Genomic DNA, 20,298 nt, shown 5'->3' on the forward strand with positions numbered 1-20,298 from the left:
AATCCTATATTTAAGTAGTATTCAATGTGCGTTTAAGTATTTACTAATAGGTTAGGTAATTTATAGGTTGCAGGGTTTCATTTGCCATGTGGAACTGTTCAGTGTGGCTCGTTGTTTTCTGACGGACCGGAGGTATTCCCAGATATGGCAACTTGCACGCGGAGTGTGTGGAAAGGTCAGTTGTTTATTATAATTTCCTTTCTTCTAACTGGCAGTCAAAAAGCAGGCGATGTGTTTGTTAAGAGAAATACATGCTAATTCTCACCGTCTTCCTGTTTGGTTTCTTGTTTCGGTTAAAGAGGCTTGTTAGTTTGCCTGCGGTTCTGCTCGCTAGCCCTCAAATACATACAGCAAACCACATAGCAAATATGTGTAATTTTAATGTCCACTTGCGTATTGATTAACTCCACAGATGGAGCAGCATTATTTAAGAGTGTGTCTGCATTATTGAGATTCTCCGTTTAATTCGGCTATAATGTAATTAACAAGGAAGGTTTTAATTACGGAATTATTTTCGCTCTTTGCTGAGCGTCCTTGAACCAAAACACATCTTGGTGGGTAACGTTAGCGATGAGAAGTGCTAACGAGTTCAAAAAGTCTTAATTAAGGTAAATGAATATGTTGCTTTGTGGATCATATGTATGCCGAATCAGCTGAGTTAACGTAAATGATTCAATTAACATTTGTGCTCCTGTCTATGCTTATAAGAAAAGGCATGTTTAACTGAAAGATTTCTGAACGCAATTTCGTGCAAAAAACCCCCAAACGGTGTAAGGGACTGTATACTGTTGAACACATAAGGTGAAGGACCACAGAGCAGTAACAGAGAGAGCTGTATCTTCAAATCAGTTAAACTTTGCACACTTTGCCTGCCCGGGCCTAACCACAACACTTCTATTACAGACTACACGACTACAGACTATACGAGAATGATAATGATATTTGGTGTGCTTTTGATGGTAAAACAGAGCCTTTAATACAGGGGGAAAGTTCACACAAGCTTTACATTTGCATGAGCTCGCTGTCACCTTGATAAAATAATATTGACACTGACAGTTTTTCCTCCACAAGCAGTTAGCAAATTATTCCAGTTTCATGCAAATAACATGCGGTCTGCTTCACTTTGCCAGAGATAAGCACTGATGCATACACTTTGCAGAGCGCATAAACTACTCGGTTTATGCAAAATGCTAAATGAAAAGGTATTTTATAATGTCAGAAAACATTTTCAAACTCTGGTTCATGTTGTGTCACACAAAGAGAGAACGGTATCTGTCTGAGTTAAATGGCAGTCATCAGCTGTACCCCGTGTCTGTTTTTGTTTGTTATGCAGCTTTTTTCCCTTTTCCAGTTTTAGCAGGATGCCAGAGGCAGCTGCTGAGAGCCGGCAGCCCCGCCTACAAAGGCGTCTCACAGACTGCACCGAGGAATCTACCTGCCAGGACTTTCGCGGCTGTTAGGTGAGTTTACAAACCTTAGGAAAACCAGCGTTAAAGATCCTCATTAACAGAGGACTTTCTGACTTTTTAGAGCTGTTTGCCAACATCATTTTGCTTCACCATCCCAACAGTTGCCTACTAGAACCAATTTGTTCATGTGAACCATAAAGACTATCGAGATCGATGACCCAAATATTTCTCAGTTTAACATCTCACTTATTGTTTGTCAGGCCACTAAAGAAAGACAAGAAAGAGGACACAGGTAAGGAGGAGAAGATACAAAAGAGAGTCATCGATGACAAAGACAGACATAAGCCTTATGGCAAGACGGCGTGGGCGCCTGTGGATGACGTGTACATTATGAGGTACTACCCCAGGACGATCTATGACGCAGCAGATGCCATTGACATGCTGAAGAAGTTTCAGGCGTTGGATTTCACTCCCCACAAGCAGCCAGTTTACATCGATCTGAGGCTAAACATGAAACTGGAGAAAAAGGTAACATCACCGCAGCTGTGTTCTTCTCTAGAAAAGAAGTGGTTCTTAATACGTGTTGTCCAACCACGTCACAAATCAAAAGTATTTCCTGTTATGAGCTGCCACACTGGAACATGGAACGAATAGGGAGGAAACAAAATATCATTCAACTTAGAGCTTTCTATAGCTGAGCATTTTTGCTGCTAATATGATTCTCGCATCAAATCCTTAGTTGAGGATCCTCGCACTTGCACGTGGGTAGATTTTCTTCTTAGTAGGATGCAATTTTGTGAACATCTGCCTGTCTAAATGCAGATAAAAACTAGAGTGTGACTGATAAATTGCCAAGGCTCATATGCACTCAGTTATTATTTATTCACAGCTAGCTAAAACGAATGCAGTCTAATACAACAGTCCTGCAGTAAATCCTCCTTCCTGAAGGTGAAAATTTTCAGTTTGTGTTAAAACTGTTTTAGAGATGTCTTTATTCTGTATGGTCACTTTGGAGGATGTAAGTTGTAGTGCTGTTGAACTGTATTACATTGTACAGAGAGGTGTTTCTGTTATTTAACCTACCCTCATTGATATAAATGGGGTGGACAAAATAATAGAAACACCTGTCAGGTCAGGCTATAATTTTAATATAAGTAAATCCAGATTATAAGGCCAAGATTGAAAAATCAAACCCAAATACACCCACATTAAAAATAACAAAAGAGCTCTTCAAATTACTATGGAACATTTGGGCTGTATAGCTCAATTGTCACGTCTGTATTGCTATGAATTTTGCATCTGAACATTTGGATTCAACTTCAACGTTTTTAATCACTGCTGCATCCCAGAATTGACTGGCTGCTTTTTTTTTTTAACCATCTAGCTGGATCCTCAGAGTAGAACAGGACATCCCTGTAACGGTTGATCACCTGCCAATGTGTCTGTTAAACACTTTTTGTATTATTTATATATATTATAGCAGTCAGACTTGGCACACTTGTTTTTATTTAGTTTTTTCCCCCCGCTGTTACGCCTCACCTCCACAAATCTGAGTGATATTTAGCATCCGTCTTTGCAACATGAGCAGTTTTGGTTAATCGGCAACAACAGTGTAACACAAGGGACTGAAAACCTAATGAGTGAGTTTCTTCATTACAAGACTACAGAGCTGCTTTGGTGTCCAGACAGTCCACATGAGATAGACTTACTTACTACTTAGTCTTACTCTCATCCGTCTGTCTCCACAGAACTAAGCAGAACCAATGTTCCTATGCATAATAAATTAAGAACACTCCAGTGGAAAGTGGTGGTGGAATAGATTTAATAATAGATTATCTAAGCCTGGTGTATGATTGACATCCCTCTTTTTATATAGTGTTTTCTCCCAAATCCTTTATTTGCTGGAGCATAGTCAGTGTAGATAACGAGAGTAATTTAATCATTTTATTTTTTTCTCCTCACAGAAAAAAGTGGATCCCTTCGTCAGCACGGTGCACTTACCGCACCCCTTCAAGACACAGATGAACAAAGTTTTAGTTTTTACTGAGGTAAAAAAAACAACTTTAATTCATTTTTTAAAATCTTCCCTTTCAGCCTCACTGAATCTTAATTTAATAGGCAATTGATTGCCTCCTGTTGATGAATTGCTTTAATATTGTTGGAACATGATTCAGATGTGTAGCAGCAGAACCTTTTTAATTTGTCACGTTCGTAATGAATGGTACGGAAGCCCTAAGGCGGCCATCGATTCATATTTTTATTTTACTCCGTTTTCTCGTGATAACGGGATAATTATTTCATGATCTCGAAATAACAAACCATAGCTGAATACAGGTATCGGCAGGTGCGTTTCTTTACGATAATTATGTGTCAGTTTGCTGAGTCAGCATTTAGCTCACTTGGTAGAGTGTAGGACTTGCAACCATCTCTGCAAAGTTTTTTTATTCTTCTTTTGTGTTTGTTTTTTAATCATTCTCTTCAACAAAGTTCTTATCAAGAGATTCAGGGGAATCCAATCATTTCCCGCCCGGAAATGTGTAGTTAAATGGATTCCCCTGAATGATGGGTGAATGAAGTCCATAGGTTGATGAATGTGGACCAATCGCCGGGATGCGCACACTCCAGCACGTGATTGAGAGCATGTGAATCAGTCATCTTCATAACAACTTTGTTGAAGAGGAATATGAAAGTTTTTTTTTTTTTTTTTAAGTTGGTCTTCAATGAGGATTGAACTCACAATCTTAAGACTGAGTCGTGTACCTTACCCACTGAGCTAATCAGTGACACTAAAACCACCTTGAAATTACCATTAAGAAACATTCTTGCCAACCCCTGCGTTAAACTGCTGTTTACAGTAACCTGCTGGACTGTTTTGTTATCTCGAGATCACAAGATAATTATCTCGTTATCACGGGAAAACGGAGTAAAATAAAGATATGAATCGATGGCTGCTTAGGGCTTCCGTAGAATGGTCTCCTGTAGCGACTGCTTAGATCACAGAAACCCACAAGTGGGATTTGATTAATATTCCTGTCGAGCAGCACAGGTTGTGGGTTGTAACTTGGATGCGCATGTTAATGACCGTAATGACTGACACTGGTGGGGTCTGCCAGACTTTGCCACACCCAAATCAGATTTAAATGGGTAACGTTGCCTTTGTTTTCTCTGAAGGATGCTAATCAAGCTAAAGTTGCCCAGGAGAACGGAGCTGTGTTTGCTGGAGGAACAGAGCTCATACAGCCGGTGAGTTGGTTAAACAACCTCTGTGGAATACTAGCGACGTATTAGCTTGTTACAAAAGATGTTTTCCAAATCAACAACTCCAATCTGAGTTAAAAATGAACAAAATCAAGCATTAAAGGTTTTCTATTATAAACTCAGCAAAAAAAGAAACGTCCTCTGACTTTCAACTGTTTTTTCTTTCAGTAAACTTAATGTGTGTAAATATTTGTATGAACACTAAAAGAGTCAACACCATAAGACATAAACGAAAAATGTTTCACAGACATGTGACTAACAGAAAGAGAATAATCTGTCCCTGAATGAAGGGAGGCTCAAAATCAAAAGTGCCAGTCAGTATCTGGTGTGGCCACCAGCTGCTTGAAGTACTGCAGTGCATCTCCTCCTCATGGACTGGACCAGATTTGTCAGTTCTTGCTGTGAGATGTTACCCCACTCTTCCACCAAGGCACTTGCAAGTTCCTGGACATTTCTGGGGGGAATGGCCCTAGCCCTCACCCTGCGATCCAACAGGTCCCAGACGTGCTCAATGGGATTGAGATCCGGGCTCTTCGCTGGCCATGGCAGAACACTGACATTGCTGTCATGCAGAAACTCACGCACAGAACGAGCAGTATGGCTGGTGGCATTGTCCTGCTGGAGGATCATCTCCGGATGAGCATGCATAAAGGGTACCACATGAGGGAGGAGGATGTCTTCCCTGTACCGCAAGGCATTGAGATTGCCTGCAATGACAACAAGCTCAGTCCGATGGTGATGTGATATACCGCCCCAGACCATGACGGACCCCCCACCTCCAAATCGATCCCGCTCCAGAGTACAGGCCTCGGTGTAACGCTCATTCCTTCGACGATAAACACGAATCCGTCCATCACCCCTGGTGAGACAAAACCGTGACTCATCAGTGAAGAGCACTTTTTGCCATTCCTGTCTGGTCCAGCGAAGGTGGGTTTGTGCCCATAGGCGGCGTTGGTGCTGGTGATGTCTGGTAAGGACCTGCCTTACAACAGGCCTACAAGCCCTCAGTCCAGCCTCTCTCAGCCTATTGCGGACAGTCTGAGCACTGATGGAGGGATTGTGTGTTCCTGGTGTGACTCGGGCAGTTGTTGTGGCCATCCTGTACCTGTCACGCAGGTGTGATATTCGGATATACCGATCCTGTGCAGGTGTTGTTACACGTGGTCTTCCACTGCGAGGATGATCAGCTGTCCTTCCTGTCTCCCTGTAGCGCTGTCGTAGGCGTCTCACAGTGTGGACATGGCAATTTATTGCCCTGGCCACATCAGCAGTCCTCATGCTTCCCTGCAGCATGCCTAATGCACATTCACGCAGATGAGCAGGGACCCTGGGCATCTTTCTTTGGGTGTTTTTCACAGTCGGTAGACAAGTCTCTTTAGTGTCCTGCGTTTTTAGAACTGTGACCTTAAGTGCCTACTCTCTGTAAGCTGTTAAGGTCTTAATGACCATTCCACAGGTGCATGTTAATTAATTGATTATGGTAAATTGAACATGCATGGAAAACATTGTTTAAACCCTTTACAATGAAGATCTGTAAAGTTGTTTGGATTTTTATAACATTATTGTTGAAATACACAGTCCTGAAAAAGGGACGTTTCTTTTTTTGCTGAGTTTACATTTGAAGACTTTTCAAACAGTAGAGAATAGACCATCAGTTTGTTTAATTTTAAATGCAAACACTTGCTATTGTGTTTCACATTCACACAGGTAAACATACTGAAACGTCTGAGCTGTGCAGTTAAGGTTGTAATGCTTTGACTTAAACCTTGTCTACACCGGACTGGCTAGTTGACACTGACAGAGTGACTGCAGCTGCTGCTTTTGTTGCTTGGTCGGTATAGACCATGTAAGGCTTCATGGTGGCGATTTCTGGGGCAGTGTGTATGTTAAGGACTTTATTTTTACCTCAAGAACAATTATTCACGCACAGTGTTGGGCAAGTGTTACACAGAATTTGTAATATATTCCTTTAAAAAAGTAATAATATTACTTAATACTGTGTGATAAAAGTAAGTAGATACATTACTCATTATGTTACGTTACTACTGTTACTTTCCAGTGTTTCCCACAGAATGCAGTCATGAGAGAGAGAGAGAGAGGAGTTGCTGCACGAATATATGCACCTCAATACGGCTCCTCAATCAAATGCTATTTTAAATATGCCTAGTAAGAAAAAAAAAAAAAAAAAAAAAAAAAGACTATCCATTATCTGGTGACGTTTATAATTATGGGAAACGCTGCTCTCACTACCACACCCCCACATTTCTTTACACCTCCGGCTGAAATAAAAACAAATAAACTAGGTATCCCAACTATTGAACTACTGTTTTTCTGCACATGTAGCCTATTTATATGAGCAGTATTCAGTACTTTTACAAAACGTTACGTTAACGCCACACTCTCCCGTCGAGTCCAAGCATCAGTTGCAGTAGCTGCCGGAGTTTCATTCTGTAAGTTTCACATTTTTGTGCTGCTTCAGAAGATGCTTCAATAAATTAAATGTAGAATTGTTTGCGATTGAAAGCTTTTTGCAGGTTGCACAGTTTAAAATAGACAACAATGTTCTTTGCATCTTAGACTGTGACACAGTAATGGCAGTAACTACTCACAGCTGTGGAAAGAACGCCTCGTTCTCCTTTCTTCCTTTAACAGCTGACATGAACAACAAAGTCCGGTGCAGCATAGCTGCTGCATGAACGTGCATTCACGTCAAGGATGGTGTGTTCGGTAATGCAGTAACGCAGCCTTACTGATTAGTTAACTTATTAGTTACACTGCTAGATACTGGGAAAAGTAATAATATTACAGTAACGCGTTACTGCCCAACACTGGTCACGCAACAGTGAAACAAAAAACACCAAGCACGAAAAGACAACTTAAAAAATGTGAAAATATAAAATCTGTGGACACAATAATAGAAACATGTTGCGTCACAGTAGCTGCAATAAACTAATTTGTTGATGCTGATAGTATTTTGTTTTTGCTTAGACGGTTTAATATCTAAACATATTTCAACTTGATGTCAATTTTTAAGGCTATAAGTTTCTTTTGTTGTTAAATTAGGGCTGGACGATATGGCCAAAAATGTTATCACGATAAAAAGTTTCATATCTTTTGATATCGATAATTGGTTAATGGTAATGGTTAATTGTGGTTTAAACTCGTCTTTATGGTCAACACTTGATGCCAAACAGTGGATCACTTCACAAATCTGAGGTAGAACATTCAAAACAATTATGATAAAATCTTTTTCAACACACATGCATGAGTAAAATTAAGTAAAAGATTTTTTTTCAGTCCTTTTTCCTCAACAAAATAACCATCTTAATAAACAATTAAGTCATAATTCCTTTATGATTCAAGTGAATAAAATCAAACATTTATTGAATATTTATTGTATATTATTAGTTTATATTGTTATTGATTGAAATTTCTTTGTCTTTGAGTCACCTTCAGCTAATGGTTCACCTGCATTTATGGCAGCACCTACTGTAGATCACATTTACAAAGGCTGCTACACAATTTGTGTTTCTGCCTTAATGAAGATTTGGCAACTAAAATAGGTACAAAGAAGCCAGATAGCTGCCATGTTCCCATCCTTTGTTTTTTGGCTGCAGAACAGGATCGGAATTTTTTTTCAGAAAATCAAACAGGAAAGACAAATAAATTAGTTACCCATGGTGCACACCTGATAATGTGCACACGCATCAGCTTCAATCTGTCTGTCCATTCATTGTGTGCAGTTCAGGCTCTCTGTCTGTATTTGTATCTAAATGTCATGTCTCCCCGCAGGAGTCTTTAAAGTTTAACCAGATTTTATTCATTTCCAGATCTTAGATGACGAGATTTCAGCAGACTTCTATGTAGCAGTGCCAGATATCCTGCCGAAGCTCGTGCCGCTGAAAAACAAATTGAGGAAGAAGTTTCCTAAGAGCAAGAGAGGTAAGCTGAGGGTCAAAACAGAATGTCACCTTAGTGTGTCTTGCCAAATTAAAACTTAACTTGCAAGGTTAACTGAACTAGGTTAAATATCTAGAGTGTAAACTTACTCAAGGCTATCAGTGCTGATCACTTCTTTTCCCTGTCTCACAGGCTCAGTCGGCATCCACATTCCCAAGATGTTGGAGTTGTTTAAAACCGGTCATGAGTACATGGTGGAGAGCGACTGCTACGTCAGGACCCAGATAGCCATGGTACGTCTCAACAAATGGGTGCAGAGCCTAGCACTGAGTGGGATTATTACAGCTGATAGTGATATCTGAGAAAAGCTATGTGAAGGTGTGAATCTCTCTTTCAACAAGAGGAGGCCTTCAATGTCCAGGGAAGAGACCATTTTACATTTTAAATGCTGCAAGTTAAAGTGGTCAAAGTTAAGAATTAAATCCTGATTAAAAAAAGTTTGTATTCCTAACAGGAAACTGGAAAATAAAATCTGTGCTCCCTGTGGAAGACTGTGGGAAATGGGGTGTATTTAGGCATGAAAATCAGCGTTGGCATCTTGTTGTGTCCCCGTGTGTGTGCTTCTACAGCTTCCACCTGGCTACATTTTGAATTGCCAAAGATCATAAAGTCCTTTTTAAATGGCTGAAAATGATGAAAATACAACCTCACAAGTTCCATTTGGAGGCAGCACATCGTTGTTTTGTGTTGTAAAAATGGGGAAAAAAACAGGAGATTACAGAAACAGAAAATGTAGCTCTGAGACAAACATTTCAACAATAGAAAGAGAAAAACGAAATATTGTATAAAATACATTTTGTGTAGTTACAGTAGTAAGATTTTATCTCATCCTATTTTCTCTTCCCTGCACAGCTCGACATGCCCAAAGAACACATCTTTGCCAACCTGCAAACTATCCTGGCTGATGTTTGCTCCCACCGACCAGCCAGTACGGGTATGTTCATCAAAACCAGCCAATCATCACAACACACTAGTTCAAGCACTGACTTAAAATGATTTGACAGCTGCTCTTCTGTCAGCAGCAGCTGACAAACTCTATCCAACTGTTTTCACAACTCTTCAGGATATGATGGCACATAGTTGATTTGATTTTTTTTTTTTTTTATTAGTAAAATGGTAGTTGGAAAGAACTTTTTCAAAATGTGTCAACTTTTATCTGCTGGCTAGGTTTGATCTCCCTCCCTGGTTCAGTTTACAGCTCTGTAGTTTGTATACTAGTAGAGACTACAGCAACCTTTTTTCCAGGCGTATTGTGTTTTTAACTTTCTTGTTTGTTTTTTTTACCTCATATTTGTAGCCCTTTCCTGTAGTTACTAGACTGTATTTATACATTAGAGCAAACTGGTGGGTGGAACTCATAGCTAGCTGTGCTTCATGTGGATCCAGAGGTGGAGAATTTAGCCCGACTAACTAACTTTGCTGGTTTGACTGACTTGCACAATAAATTACTATAAACTTTACAACCATTCAAGTTAACTTGCAGGTTCCAGGTCTGGAACTTTTACCCACAATGTTTTTTAAAAACACGTGGATTGATGCATTTAAGGGAACATGTTTTATCCCATTTATTAAATTATCTCTTTGTTGACTGTTCCAGGCATCCACTGCTTTGGTTTCCATTCATTTCTGAACACATTCATCAGTGAACATAAACTACATTTGTTTGTGTCAGAATAACGTTATTGCCATGATGTTTCAAATCAATCTGCATTTAGATTGCACTACCACACATCACTAATGTAACACTGGCAAAAATAATGCAAACTTTATGATCCCCGTGATGGATCACACAACAGGAGTCTGCTAATTGATTTTCATAATGTACACAATGAATGGAAAGGTAATAGCTGCCTGCAGTGGTGGGACAAATAAATGGAACTATCTGGAACTGTATTGCTTGCATTTAAAGATGATAAGAAAAATGATACATGGTTTGTAGTCAAGAAAAACTAAAACCTTTTTAAAACATCGGTACGGCCCTTTAAACACTGAATGAAAATTACCCCGGAGTCGAAGTAAGAAATTCTGGCTGTTCAGTGTGTTTGAGTTAATTCTGATCTTCTGTACATTTGCTTCACTTTGCATACAATAATAAGATGCAGAGCATAATCATCAGCTAATGGACCCTCGTTAGAGGGAGAGGCTTAAATGATCTAAAATCTAATAGATTCTGAGCTTGCTAAATAAAATGTCATTAACAGTTCCCCCACTGAAGTAAACTGCAGAGCTTTCAGAAACACTGATTGCGGACGCTTTAAAACCAGTGGCCCTTTGTGCCCTGGAACTTATCATATCAAGAACTCTTTACTTTCCCATTTATCTTGGATTTCTCTCTTGAGGCCCATATTGCCACTCAGGCATTTGTCTCTTCAGCAGACGACTGACCACTAATTGGTTTTCTTATTAGTTTTACAGCCATCTTTCATTGCGTTTTACATAGACTGTTGAAGGCTGTTTACACACGGAGTTCATTTGTGAGTGTTTACTGCTGTTTTGTTGTGGGTTTCACTTGAATGCTCCTCATCAACAAAGTGAAGTGGCGTGTAACTTTGTTTCAACAAAATTGGTGCCCATTTTGCTGTACGCAGGAAAATTGTGTAGACCTATGTACTGTATGGGTGGGCAGAACCACGTGCTCATGGCTGAATGGGGCAAGACTTCTTCTAAGGGTCGCTAAGTTGTTACAGTTAAGTGCCAATGTTTCCAACAGCAATTGTCGTAGGAAAACAAATTCCATCAAGGCTTGAACATTGTATGAGTGTCACTAATAACTTTGTCATAACATGCACACTTTCTCTTCATGTAGAGGTACAGATTATGTTCCAACCATACACATCCATCCACACTTTGTATTAAGTCTCCTCGTACAGGTTGACGTCAGTACAGTTGCTTGCATCACGATCATATGATCACTCATGTTTGGATATTCATATCGCCAAATTTTTATCCAAATGGCTGTCAGATTTAAACTGAACCTTGTGTGTGAAAGCATACTAACACTGTATGTGGTACATTGTATCCTCCTGGCGCCTGTGAAAACAGACATTTTTTAGGCTTTAATGTGAAATGCAGCACAAACAGCAAAAAACATGAACACATTCATATCAAAAGAAGGTTAAAATCAAGGGCAACAGGACATGTTTGAAGGTACTAAAAGACGTTTTGTACCTCATCCAATCCATGCAGTTCAGAACTGAAGTCTCTTGGATGAGGGACGAAATGTCTTCCAGTACCTTCAAACATGTCCTGTTGCCCTTGATTTTACCCTTCTTTGGATTACTATGACCTGGATGACATGAGAACCTTCACAGACATCGATACATTCATGGTGATAATCTTATCTATATGTATTCTTCTGCCCGATAAAAGATCTGCTTGCAAATCACAATTTTTTTTCTGTGTACCCTGGGATTTTATGAGCCTAAATATAAATCAAAATCATAAAATTAGAAAGCACTTGGAGAGCGTGAAGCTCCACCAAGGCTGAACATTCTCCGGTTGTTTTTATATTGATAACAGATGCAATAGAGAATTTTTTATATTTATTTATTTATTTATTATTTTTTTATTATTTAAGTTCCAAAACCTCCCAAGGTTAAAAACCCTTCAGAAATGAGTCAAAAACCAATCGCCTCTTTCTTGACCTATGGCCTAAAGTCCACCAACTTTCATTAAAAAAAAATTGTTTGAGATGTCATGCTGATTATCAAACAAACAAATCAGCAGAACCAAAAAGAACTTCCTAGACAGATGTCTGAACTTTTTCACTTTGCTTTAGAGCAAAGGGAACCAGCAGCAGGTCTGTGACTGCACCCGCAGCAGATGTTTTTATTTAAAGTGCTCACTATAAACCTTTTGTGCAGTTTTGTCCTGAATGATCACTGTGGGACTAACCCTGGAAGTGTTAATGCTCTGCTGAACCCGCCCGGCTACAGAAAGCATCCTCAGTGCTACAGTAGCGGAGCGGAAACAACTTTCTCAGTGCCTCATTCCAACTCTGTAATTTTCATCACCGAGCAGCTTTCGGCGATGAAGGCGGTGCGTCGGGCCGAGCCACCTGGGCTTTTCTGAACTCTGTCAGCAAAGAGTCTTTGAGTTTATGCCAGCAAACATTATGCAGCAGTTCAACTCTCTTACAAGAGGCGCACAAGGACTCTGGGCAGAATTTAATTTCCTCTGCACCCAGAAGTCAAGGATCAGAAGATGTGAATATACTTATAGTTAACTTGAATTAGCCGCATCAGTAGCTCAAGCTTTTTCCCTTCATGTCTTTTAAAGAGTCATTTGGACCGAAGCTTATGGCCACTGCGTGGGCAGAAACAAGAAGAAACTTCACAGATAAATGCTTAAAACTCAGAAAAGAATGCGGAAATGCAACCAGTGGGTGGGGGAAAGAAAAACCCCAAGGGGCTTACAGAAATTATTCATGACAAAAGCACAACCATATGCTGATTAATAAAGACCTTACTGCAGAAAATAATGCTGAAATAACTATTCATAAGTAAGTTAAAAGTAAATTCATGAGAGAAATAAAAGACTGCAGGGAATTCATGCATGTTTTCAAATAAAAGCGAGACAGAGGATGTGTGAGAGAGATTGAAGGCAGCTGTTAGCATAATCTCCCACAAACATAAACATTTTCAAGCTTCCTTTTTTGTTTTCAGCTGTTATCCAGGGAGACTCTGGCTGTTTTAAGTTCTAAATAACTTCCCGCAACATATATTGTCTTGTTCTTGTATAAAACTGCTCCATGTCAGGTGTAGAAAAGTTTATCAGGTCTAGTATTAGAAGTTAGGTATTGTTCAGTCAGTCATGTTCACTTCACATGATGGAGGTTAATAATAAATTGTGTGGTATTGCTATTTATTTTTTTATTTTTTTACAGACAAATTAAATTATTATTTTTTTCAAATTAATTCTACCGCTGTAGAGCCTATTCTCAGTTTATGTGCTCCAGAGGCTTCAGGTTTTCACATCACTTGTGAGAACGGTCTTCTAGCATCAAAACATCCAAGTGAATTTTTTTTTTTGTGAATTAGTTGGTGGGTTCTTTATTGAAAAGTGATTTATTCTGCAGATGTGATTAGTAGAGACTGGTAGAATTGACTGAAATGTAAATAAACTTTGTTTGAATAGTGCTTTTATTCACAGAAGTCACAAAGTGCTTTACAAAAATATTAAAAACAAAAACAGAGGATAAAATGACCACCTTCAATGTCTTCTCACATTTCCTGCTTTTGACTTCACACGTCACTTTTTCAACACATTAAAACAAGCTCTTAATGATGACTCGCTTTAAACCTTTTCTCTCCTCGTCTTCCTCCCCTCAGGACCTTTCATCAAGCGGGCTATCATCGCCAGTCACACCAGTGAAGCTCTGTGGTTCAAGAGTGAAGACTTTTTACCAAAACCAGCAGAGGAGAAGGACTGACCTGTCTGTCTCAGATTGTAAATATTCACTGTATTGAATAAAGTATTTGTTCTGACTTTGGCTCGTGGGTACAAGTAGCTATTCTTTTAAAAAGATCCCAGGAGAGTAAAATGAGGACAACACATAGAAGGTGACCTGGAGAGAAAAGTGACTTTTATAAATAATCACCCACTACAGCCCATAAATCAGTTGATACTTTTATTGTTTTACAGGACATCTAGAGGTCCATAAAAGGTTTTAGGATGTTACCTGAAGTAATACTTGTAAAAGTGTTTAAAATCCAGCTAAAATGTATTCAAAGTGTTTATTTAAGAGGTTTTGGCTTTTCAGTTCCAATGAAGATAAATGTTATTGCTACATCGTAAAATAATATTTCAGACAATTGTGTTGCGTGTTGCCCCCATGCTCAAAGCCAGCTCCATAAATAAATTGTTTCCCCAGTGTGTTGCGGAAGAACTTGACTGGCCTACACTGAGGCCTGACCTCAGTCCCATCCAACACCTTTCAGAGTTTGCAGTATAGAAAAGTATGTAATTTGGTGTTAGTAATTTATATATATATAAATAAAAAGAATATCAAATATAGAGTATCAAAATATTTGTTTGCAGACTATTCCCCCCCTTTGTCTAAAATATAAAATTCTTTCAATTGCATTTACTCATAGCATCAAAATAACCAAATATTAAGCTTGTTTGAACATTTCTGAATCATGTAGTCATCATAAAAGTAAACAGACTCTTTTCTGCATAAACCATACATTATGGCTGCGTTCAATGTCCCAATAAGTAAACAAGGCTGCGCAGAGGCAGTGAAAATTACAATACAAAATTATTTATTCATTATATTGAGGGGATCAGTTATAACACTTGTAATTTCACCAATCAGGAACACGTTACAAACCCCCTGATTCGCTCTGCACATGCTCAGTTTAGCCCTTTTTCCACAGGGGGAAAAGTGGTACCCTGTGGAAGCCACAGCCAATTTTTAGAAGGAAATGCATAATTTTGAGGTAAAGTGTTTTTTTTACATTATTGCCTGTTATGTGGTTAAACTCATCAAACTTTTTCATTGCGTTTATTGTGCGTGTTTTTCACGCAAGTTCTAATGTTTTAGCTGTAAGATAAATGGTCCAAGAGTCTGGGTTAGCTGCATTTATGTTTTCTTTGAATGTCTGTATGTGACACACACACACACACACACACACACAGTAATGTTTTGTTGAGTTATTATGTTCAAATGTGTTTTTCATCCTTTATTCAAATATTGAAAAGAATTGGGGGGGGGGAGAGCGGCTGACATGCGGCGAGGTGCCACGGGACTTGAACACAGTCTAGACTTGAACATTGGGTGCATGCACTAGCAGTAAGCTAACTGGTTCCCCGCATTTGCGCATATTATGTTCCTAAGATTTGCACATCATGTTCACTACTATGACTGACAGTAAATAAGCTACTTGGATCACCTCTACACACACACAAGGCACACCAATTTTGTGATTTTAAGTAAATAGAAACCTTTCAATATCAAGTTTTTCTCATATTCCTTATTACATGTTACATTTTACCCAAGGGTATGTTATGGCTAACCCAGACTATGGGGTGAATTGTAACATTTTACTCCTTGTCTTTGAAACTAAACCATGCATTTTCTGTCTGTTGCAGAGACACATCAGACACATATAACTAGTTTGAAGTAGATTTTGAACGCACTTCTTAAAGTCTTAAAAGAGCTCAAAGATAGAGACAGAAATTTCCAAAATGTTCCAACCATCCCCAATCTCTCCTACATCCTCTTTGTGCAGTGATATTTGACAGTGGAACACGTCCAACTTTCTGTGTAGGAGTGAGGACTGAAAGGCCACAGTGGTTTGACATTAATTGATTAGCACGGGCTACAGTAGCCTAACTAGCTACAATCCTCTGGCATGTGTTTGGCAATATAAAAGCAATTAATTTGCATAAACAACTAGCTATTTGTATTCAGATGTCAAATATGGTTTGAATTTGGTGAGTCTGGAAAAGTATGGAATTTTAAAATGGAAAATGTGCAACAACCCTGACCTTTGGAATGAACCGGAAGGCCGAATGTGAGCCCGACCTTATCATTCAATCAGTGTTGGACCTCCCTAATGCTCTGGGGGAGCAAAAATCTGCAGTCAGGTTCCAAAATCTGTTGGAAAGCCTGAAACCAGAAGAGTAGAGGCTGCTGTAAGCAGATAAATGCACGTTGATGTAAAATTACTACTAATGTCTACAGCAATTGGTGTAGTACTGCCATCCAAACACCAGGAGGCAGTATTGACACAGCCTTTGCTGCTGACCCCTGTTGAAACTGGATTCAGGGTTCCCTGCAACCTGTTGCAGCTAAAATCATCAGAAATATGACAATTGTCACCAAAGAACGTTTGATTTTCTCTTCTCTCCACATATTTTACTCAGTAATCCATAAAGGCATGTGGAACTAACACTGAATAACTGGATTACAGTATGTGAGTGTGCACAGTGCCTCCCTTTGACATTTTGAAGGCTTGTTGGATTTGAGGAAGACAAATGAGATCTGAAAATGACTGAATGGCCTTGAAAGGTTCTCATCAGCACAAACCCATTGATGGAGTTGGATAATGTTGATTAGACCTAGCAGCCTAGGTCTAAAAGGGATTTCACCGGCAATTTCTTCACAATTAAAACTGAAGCATGTGTGAAATCTTAAGTCCCCCAAAATGCAACAATTAAGTAAACATTTGATTAATTGTAGTCATTGAGGATACGCTCCACCAGCAGTTTTTCCTGCATTGAATGGTATCTTTATTGGACCATCAAATATAATTCAGGCTTATAATTAGAAGCCTGAAGCTAAACTGGTGAATTTAAGCTTTAAGTGAAAACACATGTTTATATTAGCCTAATGCTCTTGTAAATGTCTCCCCACCCTGATAAGGCCAATATTTGCTCTTACTAAAAACCCAAAAGCATTATTTCTGTATTCACTGTGGTTCCACTCAACTTCAGGAGTTAGTGTAAGCTGCTAACAACATACAGTGTGTGTTTGGGAAGGTAACAAATTATATTTGATGTCCCAAACCACAGCGAGAGTTGAGATGTCTCTTCAAACTGTGTGTGTGTCGAATTAGTGAAGCCAATTACACATCCATCCTCTGATGCTGTGCAGGTTGATATTCAGTGTAAGATGGAGATAAGTTGGAACTTTTATTGGACCCTGTGGGGAAATCAGGCTGTTGCAGCAGCTAATGTAATAGGATTTGGCAGTGGAGAGGAGAGAAAAGACACTATTGAAAGAGGCAATGAAAATTATGGAAATAGTAAAAATTGTGAAACTGACTTTAATGAGTTTCCTGTTTACAAGCAGGATCTTTAAAAAGTTATGCTGCCGTTTTAACACATATAGGCCTGTATTCTTCTATGCTTGCAATCTGTCCATAATATTGTAATGACGTCTTTTACATGTCTGGCTGTATTGAAAAGCCCTTTGAGGCAAATTTTTGATTTTGGACAATATAACATTTATTTGTTTTGTTGTGTGTGTGTATGTGTGTGTATAATTCCATATATAATATATAATACCTGACATATTTGACCTTTGACCTCTGCGTGGACAAAAGAAAATTGTTTAATAAATGTTAGAGTCATTTTTAAGTCAGTTTTGTTGTTAATTGCAGCCCAAATTTTGCTTGCCACTGTTACCTTAATTTCAAGTACAATAAATAAATAAATAAATAAATAAGTAAATAAATAAAGGAAAGTAAATAATAATGATAAACAAGTGCGGCCATATACATGTAAATGTGCACATTTAGAAATGTTAACAAATATATAAAGTGTTCCTTTCCTGAACAGATTTGGTGCTATGACCACTAAGGTTATAATAATGTAAGACTTTTGCCTTCCTTTTTCCTCTCCTCCCTTTCACCTTATTTACCCTTCCCTCCCCACACACGATCTCCCTCAAGATTACCTAGCCTTTGAGAAACACATTATCACAAAAAATAATTTGATAGTAATCATTTTGGTCAACATTACTTTCAATCACACAAATAAAAAGCACAATGATTGATATAAAAGGAAAACGGTACAGGATCCATCTCAGTGATTGGCCGGAGCTCTTGAATCCAACATGAATAACTTTATACCTAATTGATGTCATTTATCTTTGTATTATTAGTGTGATGTGTGTCTCTACGTTTTTTCTAAATTGTGTTAATCACAGACCGGAAGTCAGTTGTTATTTTGTTTTTTTTTAATTATTAAATCTTCCACTGGGTCCTGGTTATAAATAGTTGCAGGGTTCAGACAGCACCATTGAAGAAGCAGAAAGAAAGCTTGTTCAAAGGAAAAACTTATTCTGATCTCTGTTTTTGGCAGAGGACAAAAGGGCTGAGTGGAGATCAGGTTACTGCCACGTGACACTGAGGAATCTCAGTCCTGCACTCCCTCTGATTAAACATTACACTCACAGACAGAGCTGCAGACATCCTATAATACTACTTTAGAGGGATAATATACAGACATCAGCTGAATTAAACACCCTGTAGCTACAAAGGATGAAAAATAAGTCCACCAGAAATCAGACTGTAACACAATGTTATTAATATACAATAAGTTCACTGGAAAAGCTCTACAAAGTCCCTGTAGGATTATTATAGTGACACCCCTGAGTAACATTACACTAAGTAAAGAATACTTAAACTCACAATTAAATGTATGCCGAATATTGTTTTATGAAAACATAATATTAAGTAAGATAAAGTAACCATAACCTGCCACCAAGGGTGTATAATGATATAAAGAGGATAAAACTATAAAGTAAGTTACTATAAACTCAATATTAAAACATTTTAAAAGACAAAAGTAACAATGAATATAAAAAATATAGAATAAATGTTTATGTTTAATGTTGTGTGTTTAATAAATTAACTGTTAAAGCCCTTTATCAGTTCAATATCATCAGTTTCTCCCAAACATGTTTCTATTGAGTTTGAACTTCTGCAGTTACTATTACTAATAGAAGCTTAATGGGAGTTTTGCAGTGATGATTCATGAAATAAAACCTACCATCAGGTGACCACAACAAACCCTATACAGAGTCCCTATAGGATTATTAAAGTGATACCTTAGAATATAACATATCAAGTGCAGAAATGGATATCATTGCTCTAATAACACAATGTAATGAAGCAATGTGTGATAAAATATGTTTGAGCATGTTAAAGTCACTTTTAACAAATCTGTAGTTCCCCGTCTGCAAAACTAAGATTTCCGGCTGTAAATTTGACTGAAGTCCAAACGCTCTTCATGACCAATTTCCCCCAAAACTAACGTCCACACATACAGTAATGCTGATACCTTGAATGAAAAAGGAATTCATCTGGGAAGCTTACAGTGAAACAAAAAAAGAGAGTAAGGCCACCACAAAAACTCTCCAAACTCCTTCTAAGTGAATATATGGTGAATATGTCAATGAGCTGTGAGGAGTTCAACCAAAGAGGGATTTTCACCTCTCAGATTGTTTTAACACCTACTGGAGACATGAGACTGTCCAGTATTGTGCAAGGTTACAAAAAACGATTTTATGCAAATAATTTAGTTTTCAAAACCTGGTAATTATCTTGTGAGCACTTATTTGTATTGGAGGGTCCCAACCCACTGGTTTGGAACCACGTTCTCACCATTTGAATAATTTTGAATAATATATGACACCTAACGTTAAACACTCACTAAGGAATTCAGATACATATGTAGGAATATGATAAGAATATCATGAGGAGATAAAGTCACCATAAACTCCCTGTAGCATTAAAAATGATAAACAGGGGATACAAACACCATAAAGTACGTTTGGTCACTATAAACACATCATAAAAACTTAAAAAGTGAGTATTGAGTACCACAGACACACTAAAGTTCCCTAAAACTATATATCAGCACTCCAGAGACACTGTGGGGAAAAAAATAAGAATTTATTATTTTTGCAAACCTCAGATTCCCAGCTGTAAAATTGGATTAAAATGATAAATCCCTCTGATTATTTTACATTCATTCGTCACAAACTTGCTCTCCAAAATCCGAATTCTCTCCCTTAATCCCCAAGGAGTCCCCATCATGTGAGATTATGATATCTGCGAGGTGGGTGGTGGAGTGGGGTGGGGTGGGGGGGTGCAGCAGAGGAGAGGTGGGACGTCCTCCTGGAGAGAGAGAGAAGGGGAGGAAGAAGAAGAAGAAAAGT

At 38.5% G+C, this 20,298-nt stretch overlaps 1 protein-coding gene across 2 annotated transcripts; it reads left to right on the forward strand.

Moving 5' to 3' along the window:
• The first annotated feature begins 35 nt into the window (after positions 1-35).
• On the forward strand, positions 36-14,118 carry mrpl1 (mitochondrial ribosomal protein L1). 2 transcript variants are annotated; one of them, XM_038704085.1, is made up of 9 exons: positions 36-175; positions 1,352-1,460; positions 1,670-1,937; positions 3,374-3,457; positions 4,581-4,652; positions 8,498-8,609; positions 8,760-8,860; positions 9,480-9,561; positions 13,958-14,118. In XM_038704085.1, the coding sequence occupies exons 1-9, from the start codon at positions 145-147 to the stop codon at positions 14,056-14,058; spliced, it is 960 nt and encodes a 319-aa protein (XP_038560013.1). In that variant the 5' UTR covers positions 36-144; the 3' UTR covers positions 14,059-14,118. The 2 variants fall into 2 exon arrangements, with proteins under 2 accessions (XP_038560013.1, XP_038560012.1); XM_038704084.1 differs by having other exon boundaries at positions 103-175; positions 1,334-1,460.
• Positions 14,119-20,298: the final 6,180 nt, after the last annotated feature.

This window comes from Micropterus salmoides, unplaced genomic scaffold (genome assembly GCF_014851395.1).
Source record: "Micropterus salmoides isolate LMB-PRFRI ecotype aquatic unplaced genomic scaffold, ASM1485139v1 Ms_hic_scaffold_7, whole genome shotgun sequence".
NCBI classification, from domain to species: Eukaryota; Metazoa; Chordata; class Actinopteri; order Centrarchiformes; family Centrarchidae; genus Micropterus; species Micropterus salmoides.

Excerpts from the sequence above, each read along its gene's own strand:
- mrpl1 (XM_038704084.1), top strand. The coding sequence starts at position 145 with ATGGCAACTTGCACGCGGAGTGTGTGGAAAG. Across the intron at positions 3,458-4,580 it reads AAGTTTTAGTTTTTACTGAG|GATGCTAATCAAGCTAAAGT; the intron begins GTAAAAAAAACA and ends TTTTCTCTGAAG. Across the intron at positions 4,653-8,497 it reads GAACAGAGCTCATACAGCCG|ATCTTAGATGACGAGATTTC; the intron begins GTGAGTTGGTTA and ends ATTCATTTCCAG.